This window comes from Apium graveolens, chromosome 10, assembly GCF_009905375.1.
Source record: "Apium graveolens cultivar Ventura chromosome 10, ASM990537v1, whole genome shotgun sequence".
Taxonomy (NCBI): domain Eukaryota; kingdom Viridiplantae; phylum Streptophyta; class Magnoliopsida; order Apiales; family Apiaceae; genus Apium; species Apium graveolens.
In genome coordinates this window covers 227,542,164-227,564,452 of record NC_133656.1, presented here as the reverse complement: position 1 = coordinate 227,564,452, position 22,289 = coordinate 227,542,164, and the positions used below count along the sequence as shown (strand labels likewise).

The 22,289-nt window shown below is 30.9% G+C and overlaps 1 protein-coding gene and 1 long non-coding RNA gene across 6 annotated transcripts; one reads left to right on the top strand and one right to left on the bottom strand.

The window, feature by feature from the left end:
• Positions 1-4,787: 4,787 nt before the first annotated feature.
• Positions 4,788-7,261, bottom strand: LOC141688956 (uncharacterized). Of its 2 annotated transcripts, none has more exons than XR_012562199.1 (2): positions 7,002-7,261; positions 4,788-6,057 (listed from the first exon to the last, which is right to left on the bottom strand). It is a non-coding gene; the product is annotated as an uncharacterized LOC141688956 (long non-coding RNA). The 2 variants fall into 2 exon arrangements; XR_012562200.1 differs by having other exon boundaries at positions 7,058-7,261.
• Positions 7,262-16,820: 9,559 nt separating this feature from the next.
• On the top strand, positions 16,821-22,289 carry LOC141689629 (histone acetyltransferase MCC1-like). Of its 4 annotated transcripts, none has more exons than XM_074493980.1 (7): positions 16,821-17,135; positions 19,259-19,300; positions 19,393-19,526; positions 19,619-19,763; positions 20,249-20,348; positions 20,445-20,673; positions 21,865-22,289. In XM_074493980.1, exons 3-7 carry the CDS (start codon positions 19,420-19,422, stop codon positions 22,052-22,054), a joined length of 771 nt encoding a protein of 256 aa, XP_074350081.1. In that variant the 5' UTR covers positions 16,821-17,135; positions 19,259-19,300; positions 19,393-19,419; the 3' UTR covers positions 22,055-22,289. The 4 variants fall into 4 exon arrangements, with proteins under 4 accessions (XP_074350081.1, XP_074350080.1, XP_074350079.1 ...); XM_074493979.1 differs by having other exon boundaries at positions 16,821-17,154; XM_074493978.1 differs by having other exon boundaries at positions 19,259-19,526.

Below are 22,289 nucleotides of genomic sequence, written 5' to 3'. Positions count from 1 at the left end.
ATCATGTATCACTCTCACAAGATTGAGACTCAAAATATCTCTGTCAAACAATTTTCCAAACTTTTTTCATTTTTTGTATTTTTATGAATTAGAATTTACCAGATTGATTTCATTTTCAGCCCATCATACTTTTTCCTCTTCAAAAGAATGTCAGAATATAATGTCAAAATATTATGCTGATTGTTTAGGCCAACAAATATTGAATTTGTACCATGACCCTTGTACACAAATTCTTATTTACTTTTTATAAATAAATAAAAACAGAACTTTGCTACTACAGTATGTGCAAAACATTCATTCATTCTCAACCATTAATTAGTTGCCGTATCATAGTACAATCTTTAATGATAAATTAATTGGTTTTTTATATAAATAGATGAAGCTGGGCTGCTAGATCATAAAGGACTGATGCTGGCATTCCATTTTCAAGGGGCTTTACTATATTGTACATTTGTACTTGTACTAATTAATTAATATTGTAGGTTAGTACCAATAAAAAATATTTAATTAATGTAGGCAATTAAATGAGGAAAAATTACCCTTGAAAGACCTCATTTAGCTAATTAAGAAATGATTAATTAGATAATGTCATTTATGAATAAAAAAAGGGTTACAAGAAGGCTAAAGGAATATAATCTAAATCCAAAATAAGCTCACGGGTCAATTTAAGACGTGTTTGCAAACAAATGGGGGATGAATAAACAAGGTAAAAGATTGAAATGCTTCATCAAACAACATGCATTGCTTTACAAAATTACAACTTTCCAGCTTTCAGCCATTATGTTATGTTTTTAAAAAACTGTGCAACCCACAAAGGAGCCCCGTCTCTTTAAAATTTTTCCAGTTTCACCCAATGCATGCACTTCTCTATCTATGTTAATTTCATTCAAACACATTGCAATCTACTAGACTAAGAAGTCAGGCATGAACTCAAAAATGTATGCCTTAAAGGCTTAAGTTAAAGCTACCAAGTTCGACCCAAGTTTTGGCATGTGTTTAAAATTGTCCAGCTAGAACTGGGCTCATTAAAATTCAAAAGGCATACATATAATTTGATTTTACATAATGTCTTGTTTGGAAACAAGCATTTCATTTGAAATGATGTATTTTAAATGACATGATTTAAGTTGTCATTTAAAATTCTCATATATGTACTAAAATTTGAATGTCTTGAATTTAGGAATCGAGGTGCGTTCATTTGAATTTCAAATGTATTCAATACATTTTTTGTGCTAAAGAAAGCTGGGCTCTTATTAAGGACAAGATTTGGCTAGCTTCGTTTATGTCCCTACAAGTTACGTTATAAACGCATATGTAGCCGAACAAAAATTCACGAAACCTTAATCAAATTCCAGTTATGGTGTCCTAATTCACAAGTATGTAGCGTTAAATATCATAACATTATGTTAGCTAGTTTCTTATTCTCACACCTTACAATTTTAGAGTGATTAATTATTTAATATGATATACGATTTTGGGATGTTGTCTAATTAATTGGTCGTTGTCTAGTTAATTGGTCGACCAAATATGGTGCTCCCTTGAAAATGTGTTAAATATTTTGTTGTTAAAATTAGCAGTTTGAGGCAATTTGGTAAAGGATTCTTAGAATTTATTACTTTGAACAATAATTTCAGTTAAAAATTTCGATCTGAACATATAACAATGCTGCATCATAGATATCATCCTGAGCACTGATTAAAATAATTTGGAAGAGAGAGAGGGAGGGAGAGAGAGACTAGGGTATTAATAAGTGCATATATAAGACAGATATCGACTGATCCATCTGGGAAAATGGGGGTAGAATCTGAAGGAGTGGAAGTAAGAAAAAGGTGCTTAACCTGAAAATATATTACATGCATGCACACAGTAATTGTGTGATTGATTTGTGTCCCATTACAAATAAACAAACTCAAAAACATTAATATATTTGTTCCCTTTCGTACAAAAACACATGTATCAGCATTGTAACAAGCACCTTTTTTAATTATTACTTGTATTTGAAAGTTGAATAATAGACGAGTAAAAATATAAGAGCAATGCTTGGCTTTAGGCTATTTTACATTTGAGCATATTACAATGAACGAATGAACAGTTCCAATGTGAACAATATTAAGTGCCCCTATCTAAGAATTTGCAGTAGATCGACTAAAACAAGAAGCTGGCAGAACATCTGGGGGTTCCTCAAATGATTTAACCAGGGGAATGATCAGTATCCAACTTGCGTGCAGAAGAATGTACATCACCATTTAGTTGCTTCATTTAGAAATTGAGGCTAAATTGCACCTCGCATCCAGCTGCAAGCCCCTTTTTGACATCAGTTGCCTGTGCTTGTTTCTCCAGCTTAGCTAACAAGAGCTTTGCACATGTACACTTTTAGCTAACAGGCTCTTTTTGCGAGGAACCAGTCTATTTGTTCCTGCTTCCTGGCCTTTAAAAAATGTCCCTCATTGGCGAATTTCTGAAACCATTTGCTAAATGGAAATAAGAGTTAATTACATACTTTTTTTATTTTGGGGGTGTCGGGGGACAACCACATTGAGAACATGTGATTTATAAAGAAATTGTTTTCCCTGAGGAAGTTAGTAATCAAATTCTTATATGCTTTTTTACTTATAAACTAGTTGGTAGCCCATGCACGGACCAACATAGAAAATTCAAATTATATTTACAGAGAGTTAAATTTCATAACTTTTTCTAAACATAAATTTAAAATATAAAAAATATATCGTATTAATAGGCCTATTGATTTATCCAACAGTTACATGATATATATAAATGTAGTTGGAATTTGGGATTATCTAAGGGTTGGTGATAAATAATTTGACTTTAATATAATATTTATATTTGAATTAATTTTTTATCTTTTCTATAAAATTAATTCCAATACAGGAAGGTACACACGCATAAAGTTACAACACTTGGCCTTCCCATGAAATATTAGTACAAGGTCTTGCTGGTCTGACTAGTACTAACAAAAATTAAAAAAATATATGTAAATGACCATCAATTATTAAAAAGGTACTAAGAAGTCAGCCAAATACGGTACAAAGTATGTATTTATACAGATATGTAATTATAATTTTGTTTATACAATCTATGCTAATAATATCTAGAAGATTCTCATCCTGAGATTCTTTTTCTTTAACAACATCATTCTATTTTTGCATAGAACTCGAGATATCATTTTCTGATTAAATAATTCTATAAAATAAGGAAAAAAACTAAACTTAGTCAATAATACTCGTATCGCTTATTGTTTCCGACGTTTATCATTACGTTTATCATGTTGCTCTTTCGTTTTAGATTCTCTTATTTGAGGATATCTTATTTTGCCAACCTCTTATCTTTGTGAAGTCATATCTATAATAGAAAATTGTAAATGTGCCAAAAAATTAGTACAAAATAGTACAAAGTGGATAATATAAATATTATAAGCTTCTTCATGATCTAGTTAACCGTAACATGATAGATATAATTAAATTTACTTGGGACTATGTTAGTGTAATAAGACTATTTAATTCAATTTATACGCTTGTGATTGATGATAAAAATATTTTAATCTTCACCGTAAAATTGATTTTCATGCAAGATACCATAACACATCACCTTGACGTAGAAAATTAGTGCAAGGTCTTGCCGGTCTAAGAAGTACTAACAAAAATAAAAAAGCTTATGTATATGCGCATAAATTAGCATGCTGAAAAAATTAAGGTGTAGTGGGTTTTTAAGTCTTTACCTTTTTTCATGTTCTGTTGTATTTTGGTGATGGATGATAATCTCGATCTTCAACAATGGTTCTTATATATATTTGTATGTATTTTATACATCTATTTTTTGCATTTGCAATAAGTTTTTATGTATCGAATTCCTTGAAAAATTGATTTAATCTATATATATATATAATTTGTGGGTGACCGGGTGATACTTAGAAATCAAGAAATAGAATTAAAATAAAATTCTACTAATTATACTAAATCAAAACGGCTAAAAATAATATATTTTTAAATAAGAATCTCTTACAATATATATATTAGGATGGTCTTAGAAATCAAGAATTATAATTAAAATAGAATTCTAAAAATTATATTTAAAAAAGTATATGATTCAAAAAGGCTAAAAATATTATTTAAATTTTTTAAAAGTATATGATTTAAAAAGTAGAACCAAAATTAATACTTGTGTACCACTTCAAAAGGGTTTCAAATTAAATAAAATTGAATAAATTCATAAGACATGTAGAAGTATAAGATATACATAAATAAAGGTGTAATCAAAAGTTGAAAAAATGCCCAAAATACACTACTTTCCAATACCAACTATCCAAAATGCTGATTGGCGGTACGAACCGCCCAAAATACCCACGAAATATGCAATTAAGAGGTGCGTATTCAGCTTTTTAAAGTTCTGTAAAGAACATGCGTGTGCCACATGTGTGTTCCCATTTGAACTTAAAAGAATACACATCATAAAAATGCGTACCCAAGTAAAATAAAAAAGGAACATGCATGTCTCACATGCTTGTCTTTCACAGAATTTTAAAAAAATGTACACGCATATCTCAGATGCGTATTCAGTGGCTATTTTGGGCGGAACATTTCGTCAAACTGTATTTTGGGCATTTGCCCCCAAATGGTGGGTATTTTAATTTTTCACTCTCAAAAGTTTTAGTAGAATTATAAGACATATAAAGTAAAATTATAAAAATATACATAAATAAGGGGTCATTTTGTGACGGCCTCAACCTCGGGGTCAGGAGTTGATGTCACTAAGTACAATACCAACAAATATAATATAATTCCATTTAATTTTCACAACATGAACGCGACCCCTTTACCAAGATCTTTTTCAGGTTTAAGTATGACTTAGGTTACAATTATTACAAACCAACCTGTTAAAACAATCCCGACATTATAATCTTAATATAGCAACTCAACAGACCATTTTTGGTCTGACACAACTACCTCAGAGGAGTCTGGTACGAAGGGAACTGGAACTCTGCCCTGACGACAAATGAAGAGTCTCCTAAAAATCTGTAATACATATATACAAAATATTCTGCAAGGGTGAGCAATCAATTGCTCAGCAGTATCACTATATGAATAACAAGTAAAACGATTTAAAGCAGTTATATGAACATAATTAATAACTTGTTAAAAAACAAGTAAAGCATGTATAAACTGGATATCAACACTAGCATGCTCTATAAAACAATATCATCAGTCATGTGCTGTGTATAAATACCAGAGTCCAATTTTAGCATGCTATTTTTATTTCCAAAACCCCTGTTCCATTACAGGAACCATAAAACCATCTGTCCCGTTACGGGGACCACAAAACCATTTGTTCCGTTACTTGAACCACAAACCATAATCAGATATATATTGGATGTTATCTAGGGACGGTTGATCAGGCCTCCACACAAGTTATATAGGATAGTTGGTCGGGCTATCACACAAATTGTTTAGGAAAGCTGGTCGGGCTTTCGCACAAATTAACCGGATCCGCAGAGACTAGCTAGGTCTCTAATTAATTATGCTGGACTAATCGGTGAAGATAGGGTGCGCAACCGAATTAGCCACTTACGCAACGTTATCCAATATCTGATTTGTTTTATCCAGTTTTCAAAATCACTTTTACCTATCTCTTGTTAAAATCAATTATGTCACAACACACCATTCAAAACATATTTTCCATTTTTAACCACATTTTAGAGATAGGTACTTTTAGAAGTTACTTTTCCCCCAAAAACATATTTTAAACAACATTTTCAAATACAGGGGATACGTAACTTAAAACGTTTCTAATCCTGTTCGAAAATAAAACAACATTTCATTCATATATACTGAATCACAAAAGTATGGTCATGGGTACTTGCCAGCTTTACAATTATTATTGATTGACCTTGGACTGACTTGGACGCTCGGCTTTATCGCCTTACTACTATCCTGGATCCGACTTCAACACTCAGGTCCTTCGCTTGGAACCTTGCTGAGCTTGTCGACTGATCGATAGATTATCTTTAGTCCAACGTCAACTCTCGGGCCTTCCGACTATAACCTACAGAGTCGAAATACCCTAATTTAGACATTCAATTATGCTTGACATATCCTCTATATCAATCCTATCTAAACGATAACAATCCCAACTCGTAATTATTCGTATTATAATAACACACGCAACAATTAGGGTTCACGTATTCAAGACTCGGTTCTGTACTCATTTTCGGAAAATACATATACCCGTCACTTCGAGAAAACATGGTTGTTAACAGTTTTATAAAATATTTTATCATAATATGCAAGTAGGTTTGTATAATATTTATTTATAATTATATGGCTATAAACATTTGACCGGTAGTCCCGATAATTACAAGATATGTCCCCGCATTTTCGAATTTAATTTTCCCGAAAATCGGGCAGCACCTCCTTTGTTTGTCGACCTACCCGTCGAAACATAATCGACGTCTCAATCAACAAACAACCCAACAATTAACTCAACAATCACAATTCACCATCCAAAATACGTGCTCGACTTCGATATGAAATAATAAATTTTCGTTCCGAAAAATAATTTTATGGACTAATTACTATTTATATTGATTTAGGACTCACAATATTTCATCACGGTCCACCGTCAGCTCATCGAAATTCATCGCTGAAGGCGGCGAATCTCGGAGGTACCCGATTCGGATGCCCGTCACGATTTTCACCGATTAATTACTAACAATTCCCGCACAAAATATTAATTCACTTTATGAATATTACTCAAATATTTTCTACAAAGAATAAACAAATAAAATAAAACAAAATAAATTGTAATTGAAGTCAAGGAACCACTATAACGCAAACATGAACCAACACACGGAGCCTGAAGCACACGCGCCACCCCCCCCCTCACTGGAAAACGGGGAAAGGCGATTGAGAAATTAAAAACACCACAACACTGCAGCAGAATACACACACACTTTACAATACGCACACACACAACACACATATACATACGTGGGTATATATATCAAAGAACAGGGACTAAATCGGCGGCTAAATGGAGAACAGACCGGAAAACCAGGCGGCGGCACAAGGGGAAACGGCAGGAACAACAAGACGATAGAAGGAGGAATCGATGGATTGAAAAAAATAACATGAATCAGGAGAGGTTAAGCAAGAGAGAGAGATCGACTGAAAAATAACAGGGGTGGGGAGGGTGAACTGAAATGGGAGAATAGGGGAATAAAGGGTAAGGATGATAACACTTATATGTTTTTTTTTTTGCTTTTCATTATCTAGATTCAACACCGCATTCTGATTTTAACGAATAAATGTGCGGGTGAATTTAATCCCAAAAATTTTTGAAATAATTTTAAAATTCTCGGAATAATCCAAACTTAATAATAAAATCCGAGTTCCATAATTTTTGAAGCATTCTGAAATTTAATACTGAATTTACACTTTAATACAGTCAGAAAATCATTTTGGATTAAATAATTAATGAAATATTGATTTCTAAATTTTATAAAATCCCAAAAATAATAAATAAAATTATAAAGAAATAAAAATAATTTTTGAGATAACCCATGTATTTATGAAAATTAATCTTGATTAAAATCATTTTTAAATATAAAAATAAAACAACACAGGCTCACAACGAATTACACAAATGATACTCGAACCCAATGATCACACATAATTAACAACAAAGTAATATCCAGCTGACAGAACCCATACACATATTTTATTTAATTAATTATTCAACAATTACATTTTAAATAATACAAAAATATACGAGTCGTTATACATTTGGCAAATCTGAGTGATTTATATCTGAATGAATAATATTTCCGAATATATGAATAAATCATATAATCTGAACTATGAATGAAAAATGTTATTTGACAAATAAATTTTTACACTATCTGAATGTCATTTTACCCAATTTTATTTATTTAATTCAAACAAATTTAATATAAATTTAATTCTCTAGTCATATAATAAATTTCAGTAAAATGCGTGCATGCTTCTTTTTTGTAAATCATTGAAATAAATATATTGAACATTTAAAAATTAATTTTTAAAATTAAAAAAATCGAATGTCAAATCAGTCAAAACCAATGTGGCAATGTCATTAATTTTTGACATCATTATTATATAAAAATCTACTTTTTATGGACAACCTTCTGTATATTTTTAAAATAACAATGATAACCATTAACTTACCATTGAAGTGTGTACGTCAGGGTACCTATCACGAAACTCCGCGAAGGCATGCCTATAGGCATGCTTTTTGCCAAAATGCATGCCCAAATGGCATGCCATTTATCAATTAAATATAATAAAATTTAAAACATATTTATTATACTAATATACAGTGATGAATGTAAAATTAAAGTTAGTTGATAGTAACAACCGAATACCATCATAATACTCATTTACATTAGTAACTTCTTATGCTAAACCCATGACTAGGAAGTGCTATATGTGTAATCTTCCTGGTCATAGGTCGAATGAATGTCCTCAAAGAGGCAGTAAATATGATTGCACGAGAAGCATAGGAAGATGAAAAAGGGTATCAGTATGGTCGGATGGTGAAGATGGTGAATTTGAGGATTATGTGTAAGATGAAATAACTTTCTTTGTTCGAAGGATGATGTTTGCCCAAAAACATGAAGGAAAATCTCAACGACACCAGTTATTTCTTACCATGTGCACTATTAATGGGCATATTTTTGCAGTTGTGATTGATAGTGGTAGCATGAAGAATATTATAGGCATAGACACAGTCAAAATGTCGAAAAGCATCCAAACCCTTACACCCTGGGTTGGATAAAAACACTATCATAATACTCATTTATATTTCCGAATATTTCTAATATTAAAATAATTATTAAAAAATAAGAAAAATAGTAAAAAGGTATGTCAAATCATGAAAAGGCATGCCTGACTAATTGACGTCATGGCATGCCCATCTTGGCATGCACGTGCCGTGTGCCGTTGTGACATGCACCCTAGTGTACGTGAACTAGAGTACCAATTTTATATGTTGTATATGCAGGGTAAACAACTGAACGAGTTCATGTAACTTTTCGGAAATGAATCATTTATGGAGTTAAATGATTCGCTCAGTTACAACATATATTATCTAAACAGGCTAAATGGTAAGAATCGCTCAGATGGAAATAACTCAGATAGATACAGGGGTAAACAAATGGCCCCTAAATGAAACCAAAATTTGGTGGTAACAAAAATTGGTGAAACCAAAATTAATATTTGTGGACCACTTAAACATGAGTTTCACTTCTTAATAAAGACTAGCTTAATAACCCGTGTGATACACGGGTCTTCATTGATATTTTTATATTATTTAAAATTATAATAATTTTTTTAGATCATTACCTTATTAGTATATTTATAAATAATATATAAATATATGTTATTGGTGAGATTTGAACCTGAATCTTGGGTAATGTATAAATAATCATATAAATATTTGTTGTTGGTGGGGTTCGAATATGGAAGTTTTTTTTAGTGTATAAATAATAATATAAATATTTATTGTTGGCGGGGTTCGAATTTGAGAGTTTGAGTAGTGTATATTCTTTTAGTATTTGAATCTAACGGTTCTAATCACTTGATTAAAAAAATTCGACGGTCATAAACGCGGATAACTAAACCAACCAAAAAAATGTATACCAAATTATACCACATTACAGTTATTATAGTATAATATAGATTATTAATAAAGATGAACCGGACAACCGTACACAAATATTTCGCCAATTAAAATGAACCAGACTAGGAGAAATTATAATTACAACTGACTATATAAGTAAGTTCGCTTTTTGTGAGCTTGTTCCAATCAACTTTTATTTTTATACTTTTTAATTGTTAGAAATAATAAATCTTTTAATTAAAGAAAAGTTATGATCCCTCTCAATTTTTTAAGTCTAAATATTTAATTTTTAATCTTCAAAAGTATTTTGACCGAATAATATATTCTTTCACATTTTCAATTTACTTTTACCTTATTTGTTAAATATTGATTAAAATTCATTATCTGATTCATTTTTTTGTCTTTTTTACCTTTTAAAATTTAAAAAATTAATCAATGTAGATCAGAAAGGGCGAAGAATGAAAATACATGTATTGTGTAATTGTTGTAATTGTTGTGGCTATCAATAAAAAGCGAATATATATTTTAAAATAAATATCCCACTTACATAATATATATTTAAAATGAAATATAATTAATCTTGTAATACATATTTTCATACTTATCAAATTGTTATTATTATCTTTTTGCTAATTGATTAAATTGTTATTATTATAATCTATTTATTATATATATAACATAACAACACAAGATCTATTGAGCAAATTAATTCATATGACTACTATGCCCTTATTTAATATCTATATAATATTTATTTTACATTTATTCTCATAATTAATATTTATTAGTTCACTATTAATACCTATATAATACTTATTACTCACAATTAATATATATTAATTGACGTATCATTAATATGCTTAGTTATTATGTATTATATATATACATTAATGTAAATGTAAAATTTACTTAACTAAATCATCATTTGTTAAAATCTATTAATTTTGCATGACTAATCTACACATGGATACATATTCGTACATACATATATACATAAATACATATATACACATCTGCATATGTACAAATTTGAACCAGACTGGGGGTCAAAAGCGAATACTCAAATTGAATACTCGATTTGGCTACAATTTTTTACTCATACAACATATTTTTTTTTATTATATATATAATACAACAACATGGGGTTTGTTGAGCAAATTAATTCATATGACTATTATGCCCCTATTTAATATCTATATAATATTTATTTACATTTATTCTCACAATTAATATTTATTAGTTACTATTAATACCTATACAATATTTATGACTCACAATTAATATATATTAATTGATGCATCATTAATATGCTTTATCATTATGTATTATATATATACATTAATATAGTAAAATTTATTTAACTAAATCATCATTTGTTAAAATTTATTAATTTTGCATGATTAGTATACACATAGATACATATTCGTACATACATATATACATAAATACATATACACATGTGCATATGTACTAATTTGAACAAGACTAGGGGGTCAAAAGCGAATACTCGACTGTACTATAAATTTTTACTCATAAATCACATTTTTGACACACAAAATAATTAACCGCCTTAATAATACAAACACTTAAAATAATCTCAAAAAATCAACGAATTATATATTTTTTCATGTCCGTGCATAATTTAATAATATTTGTTTTACACTTATTCCCTCAATTAACGCATCATTAATATTTATATTTTCAAATGTCAGTGAAATATAAAAAAATACTCATTTTTTATTTAGATTCATGATTAAGAAATATGTCTACATATATTTTTTCAATAAAAATGATAATAATTGTCATAATCATAATAATATATCATCAAATAATTATACGTGAGAAATATATCAAACATAAATTTAATTCAAACTAAGTTTTTTTTATATTTCAGTGAAATTTAAAATTCTTAATATTAACATTTACAATTCACTGATTTATATTGTTAATTTGATAATTAATAACATATGAGTTAGATGTCAACAAAAAAAAATATGTATCGAGTATTGAATTATTTATGCCTCTAATTAGATAAATTATATATAATATTGTCATACTTTAATTATTACATTTTTATGATAGAAATAAATTCAAATTCATACAAAGGTTACGGAATTTTCATCTATATAAGTACAATACATACTTGTAAGTGTTGTATGACTTATAAATCACATTTTTAACAGAGCAAATACACTGACATATTTCTAACATATAAACAAATAAAATAATTATGAACAAAACAATATATTATACATATTTAGAGAATGCTCATGCATCACAGTGGCTAAAGATTGTGTTATGTATAAATAATGGACCTCCAAGAATATTTTGTTATTATTTTTTCATTCATCTCGAGTGAGTTATATATCATTCTATTTCTCAGGTGTTGTTTTCTTTGAGATGTAAGGTATAAAATGAACACATACACAAATATAATTTTTTGCTAATAGTCTTCATTAAACAAATGATCATGTTGGTTTATATTGATGTTTAGTTGTGGCTTTACACGTCACAACTTGAAAAAGTAGCGACTGAAGTAAATAATCTTAGTAATGTTTCTGTATCAAATGAAATTAAAAGGAGTCCGACATGTTCATAACTACGTATTTGTTAATATTGAATGAAGGATGTGAAAAGTTACTAAGGTCAGGAATAAATATTCAAATTATTAATCAAAATAGAATTATAAGCATACAAACTACTATATTCTGCAATATCTTAAACAGTCACAAACACTTTTACAGGATCACCCTTAGCAGTTGACAACAAAAAATACCACAAACATTTCTACAACAACTCCCATAGATCGCCATTAACAGTGGAAAACAAGAAATACCACTTCCGACCGCTATTATTTCAACTTAATGCCAAATTTTCAAGAACACTTTCAAGACACGTATCACCACATCCCAAAAATAACTCATATAGACAAACAAATACGTGCTCAATCGACCCGGCAATGACATATATATACTGTCAATAATTGCGATTAAAACAAAGACTCGCAACAATATTGTATCCACACCACAGATACTCATGCTCATATATACAAATAAATACATCATTTATCCATCAAATAAGAACAACAATATAAATATAACGTTAATAATTATAGTTGAAAAATAAAATTTAATTTATGCAATATAGAACATGTTCGTGCAACTATATATGTAGTTACAATTATTAATAGTACTAGCTTATAACTCGTGCGATGCACGAGCTAACTAGAATGTTTTGAATTTTTTTTGTTAATAATATTATTTTTCAAATAATAGTTAGAGTTATGTAATTTTATTAATTTATGATATGTTTCCATATTAGTTATTATGAAAATTATTTGTTGATTTTATATAAAATTAAAATTTAAAAGGTCTAAAAGTTTTATGAGAAATTTTAATTTGAAGTGGCATTGCTATCATGATTTGTTTGATAAAGTTAATTTGTTTCATTCAGTTATTCCACTTTTTTTATGAAACTCGTGTTGTGTTTGCTCTACACATGACATTTAAGGTGCAAGAGTAGTTTTTGCAACATTTAGCCAACAAAACAAAACCTATCCGTTATACAGAACCAAAATAAAAAACAGTCAATTTTATTTATCAAGCACTTTTTTTGGTTGCTCAGCACAATACATTGAACTATTGTTCAGAACATATCATTAGATCAAAAAAATTTGTTCGCTAAACGCAGTTGAAACCTTATGGTACGTTCATACATTTCTCTACACGAAGTTTGTAGACTTTTCTCCTGGAAAGGATGGTTGTAGCTACTCTCCTGGCAACCCTACCCATTGCATAGAAAATTTACAGAATATTGCAGAAAATCGTACTTCAGGTCCTCCTCCATTGTTGCCACGACAAGTATATCTGCAGGTTATGACACAATTCGGTGCTGCTAGCTAATAATCAATTAGCACAACATTAATAATTTGTCACTTATATCGAAAAGGGCTAATAATGTTATATATAGAAAATTATAGCTTAAGTCAAACTTATCAGGTAGTTAACCATATTAATACATAACCAAAGTTTATAATTAGCCTTGCCTACCTATCATATATCGCAGGCTTTAGTCTTGACAATTACTTATTAAGTGTTATCAATAAATGTGAAATACATGTTGTCTTCGACAGTTTGGATGAAGAGTTTCATTAAAATTATGAAGAATCTTAGAGAAAATATTTCATGCTTTCATCACACTGACCTGGAAGTGACCACAATAGCTACTTGATTTATCCCTTGGTTATTCATATTGGATCATGATAAAATGAGCATATGTCACAAACAATTAATTGATCATTAGTGGAGTATATCTACTAAATTCATATTCTCCATTTTGGTGTCCATCTTATGAAGCTTCATTTAAAAACTTATGATGTAGTGAAACTTTCGAAAAGAAAAATGTGAGATTTTATTTAAATTGTTTGGTAAAGAGAAGCAAACGTGTGGAATGGAGATCGTGAAAAAGAAGGCTTATAGAGTGATATTAGAGGACATTTTTCGAATATCCCAAAGTTTTATGGTATGATCTCGAGATAAGATGACATATATCTCTTCGGCTATCAATAAATGACACACCTTCTAAATGCCCATCAAGATCCCGGATGCTTGTTTTAAAAAAAAGTCTATCCCATACCTGTAAATGTTAGAAACTTAACTACGAACCTTATTGCAGAAATACCAATAACTACAAAAATACTGGCATAGACTTTCTGAAATCCATAAACCAGCTAATAGCTTCTGTTGGAATAAAGAATAATGCATATTATACCTTGTAGAGGTCCTCATCACCTCCAGAATATTTAATTTGGCCATTTTCATCAGCAAAGCACTCTGTTGATACAGGATACTGAAGTAAAATGCAAATAAGATCTAAATCAGTTTCATTGGAGCAAGCAAAGACATGCTTTGCATTTTTCGAGTCAGTTAAGAAAGTTGGCTCTTGCACCGAGCTAGCTACATATAATAACAATTTTTCACAGAATAATTACTTTAATAGATGTATCATGTTCATATACAATTTTATTTGTCATCTACTACTGAACAATCCGTTAAAATGGTAGAGCTAACTACAGCTTCTCACCACTTGGTGCTTTACTATGACCCCAAGTCCTAACTGAGGGGAAAAGGGTGTACATAACAATTTACAATCATTGTAAATTGTGACACACACACACTAATGTTGCACAAAAACACCTAAGACTTTAGAGAAGTTATTTTTCTGGTAGCCATTAAACATGAGGTCAGTGGAACTTAGATCGTGACAAATGCTTTATATATATAGTTTTAGTCATGCCTATCCTTTCACTGCATTCATATTTATTCCCATAGTCCGTGGTGTGTCTAAACTCTTGGTACTTTTTATTTACCTTTTAAGAATTTTACATTTTAATGTTGGTATAGGTTGCTCAAAGGCCGCAGTTTTCCTGGAAAAGTTTTAATAGCCAGGATAACATACCTGATTGATTACCCAATATTGTTGTCCCCAGACATTAGGAGTCCTACAGATAATAACTGTGGACCCAGTAATTACATGGATGATTCCGTTGAGGTATTGTTAATAGTATTTCTTTAGTACATTATAACAGATATATTATAAAGAAGCTAATACAGATTTTTATATGCTTATCAAAGCAATCTAGGTTGTATCATTTATATTGTACGTCTGTATAACTGTTTAATGTAGAAAGAAACTCACACTAGAAGTCAGACAAACACTGATTCAGATTATAGTAAATTGAAAACGTCAACTTCAACTAATGAGAGTGCAACCAAAAAGGTCCAGAAGTCTACAATGGGTGCCGGAGTTACTGATTCCGCTAGGATACCGAAGTTTACTAAAGAGTTATCTGCACCATCTGTCATTTTAGGTATCTTATTGCTTATAATTTCATTATTTTAAGTCATGAGTTTGTATTTAGTTATTTAAAATATATATGTATGTATAAGTGAGCAATTTTTTGTGAGTGATGTCGTAAAACTCTGCAGAGTTGCATGTTTTGACAGTTTATGAGGTATATTTCTAGTCTAACTGAAATATATGTATATCCTTCGTACTTTTTAACTTACGAAAGAGCTCAAACTCTTGAATGAGTTTCTTATTTTGTTACTCTCTAAGAGAATAAAATGCGACACGATATCTAATCATGTGGATTGCACAACATTGCAGATTATAGACTGCGGAGTAGCATCTAAACTGCAGGGAACAAATGAACAAAGTGAAAGACCTGTATGTATGGAGTGATGCGTATGTTATGCGTATGGAGCGGTAGCGGTGCACTGCAGAGAGAGTCTCTAAATGCGAAACCAGATACAATATAACGAATGTACAATGTTATTGAGGGAATTCTTCAAAAGGAAGAAGTGTCGTCTTGTGATTTTTTTAATATCTTTATAGTTTATTATGCTTTCTTTAAGATTAATAAGTGAGCATGATTAGCATAGCAGGTACCAGACATGGATAAAGAGCAATGTGACTGTACCATATATATAGTAGACCTGTGAATCAGCTTCCATTATTGAATTCTTTCTAACATCTGCTGGCATGTGATGTTTGGACATAGAATCGAGTCCTTGTGAATGGGCAACCTTAGTTTCTGTTTAATTACTCGATATTCCTATCCTGACATTGAGCTTTATCATAGCAATTTTCCATATTTTTGTAAAATATATTAAGGCTTTGTACCTCCAGTGATACAACTTCGTAATACATACATACCAATTCCTATAATATAACATAAATTGAAATTTGGACCTAATCACAAAGTTATAATGTAAATAATCACAAGAGATACACGTCACTTCCTAAATACCGAGTAATTAAATAAAGATTGATTATAATTATAAAATCTGAATCTAATTGCAAAACCATAATGCAAAAGATTGATCAACACCTACAAATGAACTGCAGAGAGAGTCTCTGACGTTCGTGGCCTGTGTATTGTTTGTATTGTCGGGAAGTCTGCATTCTCTAAATTGTCTGTTTTTTGCTTATTAATATTATTATTTGCACTTATTTATTTATAATATAATAATTTAAAAAGAATAACCGAAATGAGTGTTAACCAAATTACAAATTATACTCTTTTTTGGCCATTATAGTTTAGTATATAAACCATTTTAGTTTTATAATTTTCATTGACCAGAACTCAAAAAAATACAACCGGTAATGAAGTTGGGGAAAATAATACGTAGGGTCTAACCGTGAAACAATTCTCTGATCTCCAAATTTACATCCTCCTGTTCTATTTCTCCCCAATTTTATTACCATCCCTCTGTTGCATCTCCCCCACCCTTGATCACCTCTACGCATAACTGCAATTCATCTCTCTCTCTCTCTCTCTCTCTCTCTCTCTCTCTCTCTCTCTCTCCCTCTCTCTCTCTCTCACACTTGACAGCAATTATCACATCTGAAATACAAATCCTCAGCTCACTCTACGATTCATTCACAAACTCTTCAGTTTTGCGTGTGTAAGATTTTCAAACTTATGTAAGTATTGTTTATTTTTCATGATTAAATTATATATGTGATTGTCTTTGTATGATCAATTCTCTTCATTATAAATAAATAAATGTATCATTTTGTCAAGTATTGCAATTTGCAACTTAGAGTTCTATCTGACCATAATCTAGATTTAAGTCGTGTAATGCCTTAAGCTAGAGGCCTGATCTGAAAATGCGAGCTAATTTGATTCTCGATAGCACCAGTAGATTTATGCTTACTGTGAAATTTTGTTTATAAAGGCATTTAAACTTAACCGATATGATAGCATGGGATGCTAGGATCATCCCATGTTCCTACCTAATTGGGTCAAACACATTTCAGTTAATGCCCTCGTCGAGCCCACAAGCAAATTAGCAAATTCCGGAAGGTGTGCAAAAACACTTCTTGTTGGTTCGGCTTTAATATCATGCAACAATTTGGGTCAAAATTTTAATAAATGTAAGGTTTAGCCTAGTGGATTCCCCTCGAGGGTTCAAGCCCCTATGAAGACATGGTTGCATGAGTATTCAAAATTCTATAATTGACCATATCCAAAATTCTGATCCCTAATTGAAAACCTAGGTGTTTTCCAAATTAAGAATAAGCCCGAGTCCGCTAGCCAAAAGCAACCATCAAATCATGATATTTTAGTGGCATGTCCTGGTCTTTGTGAATTATATAAATTGGTTGCAATTGAATTAGTGGACTCGATTTTATTCTGAATTTGGATTAAGGATAGACCTAGATATTTGATTTAGCTTATGATTTGACCCGGGTTAGGCACATAAGTAGGACTTAATGTCCCTTTTCAGTTTTAAAGTTAAATTGCCATTTAAACTTGATACATACATCATTAATTGAATATAATACGTTACCATGTCCTTGGTGAATCCAATGAAATCACCTACCTTATGAGTACTTCATTCAACTTCGAGAATTAAATTTTGAGTAAAAACTACAATATTCCGGCCTGGGTGATGATTTTTGTCATATATTGTTTGCGTGCACCCTAAAAATCTCATGAAAATAGATTTATGTTAGGAAATACTGTTTATATATTTTATACGTGTGTATTCTAGTTCATGAAAAAAAAGGTTATGTTTTGAGTTATTGGTTAGTCAACCATCATCTTGACCATAAAATATTCAGAAGAGTGTTAAACATGTTAACAATGAATCATTGATAAAATTATATTAATTCTGGATTGGCAATAAAAGTTTTCTTAGCGTTCTCTTTACTAGCGGTGATGTTGCTACATTTATCTTTGCATCGAGGAGTTAAAAAAACACTATTACATTGCTAAAATATAAGTTGGTGTGTAGATTAAATGTATTATCGTTATCACTATTAAAATGGTCCCAACTATAAAATTTGAATCAATTCTTTTTAGTTAAATTTATTATTCAACCTGTAGAATAATTAGAATGAAAAAAAAATTGTGCCTTTCTTTCTCCTTTTTAATATTGCGCATGACATTACTGATCAACACATATTTTAGTTTTGTTTGTGGTAAAGGTCAATTACAGAAATTTGAATACACACGCCCCCTCCCCCCTCCCCCCTCCCCCCTCCCCCCTCCCCGCGCTAGCCTAATCCTTGCAGATATCTAGGCAATTCATTCTCTAAAGACATATGAGGGTAATTTAGACCCCTTTTTTATTTTTGAGCATGCACAAATTCACTGGTAATTTAGACCCTCTTTTTAAATTTTGAGCATGCACAAATTCAATTAGAGCAAAACGGAAAATACCAGCACAGGTTGCTAAAGAATAGGTTGAGACAGATGATATGTGTGGTTCTTTATGGGTTTCTCTCTCTTTGTAATGGGCCTAATGGCTATGAGACTTGTGATGCGGATTATTAAATATGTATTTATTTCTTGTTATTTTTTAAGAGTAAACTTACAGTTATTATAGTGATATTCAATCATATTATGTAGATTCTTACATATTTTCAACTTAATGGTAGTAAACTTACAGTTATTATTAGAAAATTTAGGGTTAGTGGTAAACCAAACCCTTATCCACCCAATCTTATCTTTTTATTGTTTTCCTTTTATTTAATGTTCAACCTTAATTTACCTAAATAGTTCTTGTTTTACAATGTGTAGTTGGCAATCAGCAGGATATGGAAGCCAAAATATTGTTACGAGGTTCCAGTTACTATATATTGGCCGTGCTTGCTGTTTTGTAAAATATGGAGGAAACTTTACTTGAATTTTCGAAAACAACATATATTTTTCAGGGACTGATACCAGTACCACACTCTTCAATGTTTGAGCACCGACGATCTCATCGTCCAAGCATATCTTACAGACCAATAAGGCCATCTGATTTAGAGGTTATTGAGAAAATACATGCTGAATTATTTCCAATAAGGTTGGAGAATCCAAACATGCTATTTTATTACATTAGAAGCAGTAAAATCACGCCTGTAGACCTTTATCAGAAACAGTTTTATTTGTTGCTAGGTATGAGTCTGAGTTTTTTCTCAATGTCGTTAATGGTCGTGATATAGTGTCGTGGGGAGCTGTTGACCGGAATCGGCATAATGGTAAGAGCGATGAACTTATCGGATTTGTCACCGCAAGGATTAATATGGCAAGAGAAAGTGAGGTGAGTCTGTAGCCTTCTCTCGAGTAATTGATAAAATATTTATCTTTCATTGAAGAAAAACTTAGTTTTTGAACAATGCTTCGTAAAAATATTCTCTTTGCCTCTTAGTTTCTGAGTGATGAAGCTTTTAACTTTCATATTAGGTTTAAATATCTCATTTTAGTGTTTACAAAATCTTGAAGTGTTGTTATTTTTTAAGATTTAGCATAAGAAATTCGCAGTTAATGTTTATTTATTAAATTTCTTTGTAAATTGTGTGTGTGTGCGTGTGTTTATTTTTAAGTGCAGCATGTTGATATTAATCATTCTAAAAGTTAATCACCGGGGTATAAAAAGATTTTTCTTTAGTTAGCATTGCAAATTATTGAAGGATATGGTAGTTTGTATATTTTAATGCATGGATTATAATCTATGATAGTGAAATTAGTGAAATTTCTTGCATGCTAACTTTATTCATCTTAATTACCATAATATTTCTCTTGCAGGTAGAAGATTTGCTAAGATTTGAAAGACCACAAGTGGACGAAACACTAGTTTATATATTGACACTTGGAGTAGTAGATTCTTATAGAAATCATGGAATAGGTTAGCTTTTATCTCTTTAGTCCAGTTTTTTTTCTTCCCTGGTTTCTAACATCCTTACAAAATTTACAATAATTGGCGTGACCTCCTGACTCCCAGCTACTTCACTAATTCGAGAGGTCATCAAATATGCTTCAAATATCCCAACTTGCCAGGCAGTTTACCTGCATGTCATTTCCTACAATAACTCTGCAATCCACTTGTACAACAAAATGTCCTTTCAGTGTGTGCGGAGGTTGCATGCCTTTTATTTCATAAACGGTCAGCATTATGATTCATACTTGTTCATTTACTATGTAAATGGTGGTCGATCTCCTTGCTCACCTTTGTAAGTGTGCCTCTTTCTTAATCTATTTTTCTAGTCTTACCTGAAAAAAATGCTACAATTTCTAGTTTTTTTTTTTTTTTTGCATATAAGAATGCCATATGTTGACAGAAACAAAGGATTGAGTATGCTGCGAAGTAATTTTTTGTTTGTTTCCAGTATAACTTCAGTACTTTGTTTTAATGATGTCCTTTTCACGGTGCTGGAGCGGATTGACAACTGGCGTCTTTGTTATAAACAACCTTGATAGAAATATATGATTTCACTATTGCAAAATATGACTTCTAGCGATTTTCCGCGGTGCGCTAAACTTACAGAACGAACATGGGATGCTTTCCTTAGACCACATTTCACTTTCCCTATTTTAGGCTGAACACCTTTTTGGTAGCTAATTGCACCTCCAATTTATGTCTTGTGATAAGTTATTGTCAAGATTATATTGCCAAAGCATACGAATGTCCAGAGTATGCCTCTCCCCACCCTGTCTTTTCCTATTGAAGTCATTCAGGACAACCCTTTAAAAAAACTAAAGAGTCATGGGTTCAAAATTATTATAGGCTCTGGAAAGTGGAAGCCTAATACTAGAAGGATTCTAGAATAATCTATTTATTATAATAAGTGATTATGTTTTTTGAAATAGGAAATTTATCTTTCTATAGTCGTGTTTCAATTAGTTAAGGTAATTTAATGCGAATTATAACTGAGGATTTGTTTTTGTAACTCAAGTAGATTATTGATACTGAATTATATTGAGATTTTTTAATCTCCGCATGAGAATTTTTATTGGGGTTAGTCACAATACCTTATTAACTAAACCCTTGTCTCTCCCCATCAGCAATTAGTATTTTAATATTTAGTCTTTATATATGTCAAGAGATACAGTACAGTAATACTTTTATAAATTGAAGAGGAGACGGTTACATATTAACAACTTGCAACATGTCTATTATATGTCAATGAGAACTACAAATCTTAATTTATGTGTCATTGCTAAATTAAGATCTCAACTTCACCTCAATAGCATTATTATATGTCGCTTTATATGCTTGTATGCCAAATGGAAAGGTATATTGATAGGTATATAGAGTTTGAAGACGCAAGTGAAAGACAATTGTATTATGCGTATGTTTGTTTTAACATTAAATAGTATGAAACATAGATGAATTTTAAATGCCTGGTCACTCTGTTCTGCAGAGAGCTTGCCACACTTTTGGTGGCTTATGTAAGAAGTGGTTTTAGATTAGCAGCATCCCGACTATGGTGGAAAAAAGGGACTGAGGTCCCCAGGTGGATGAAATGTAAAGAAAGCAGCAGCTGCCTTATTCCAATGACACAGAATAAAAGAATGTTGACAACTACTGCTACTGGATGTCAGTTTGCCTGATCTCTTAATTATCTTGATTTTGTTGTAAAAACTTTCAATTTGTATCTTCTACTTGGTGGTCTCTGTCGTTTGGTTCCTTTTCTTTTATATCTTCTGTAAGCCTTTTCATAATATTTTCTCCTCGTGTTCATATTTCTGTCTTTTGGTTCCTTTTCTTTAATATCTTCTGTAAGCCATTTCGTGATATTTTCTCCCTGTGTTATTATATTTTACATACAGTTCTTTGTTTCCCTCA

What these genes read in the sequence shown, in the direction of transcription:
- LOC141689629 (XM_074493978.1), top strand. Translation starts at nt 19,345, where the DNA reads ATGGAGGAAACTTTACTTGAATTTTCGAAAACAACATATATTTTTCAG. An exon ending in GCTGAATTATTTCCAATAAG is followed by an intron (nt 19,527 to 19,618) that starts GTTGGAGAATCC and finishes ATTTGTTGCTAG; the next exon opens with GTATGAGTCTGAGTTTTTTC. An exon ending in CGATCTCCTTGCTCACCTTT is followed by an intron (nt 20,674 to 21,864) that starts GTAAGTGTGCCT and finishes TCTGTTCTGCAG; the next exon opens with AGAGCTTGCCACACTTTTGG.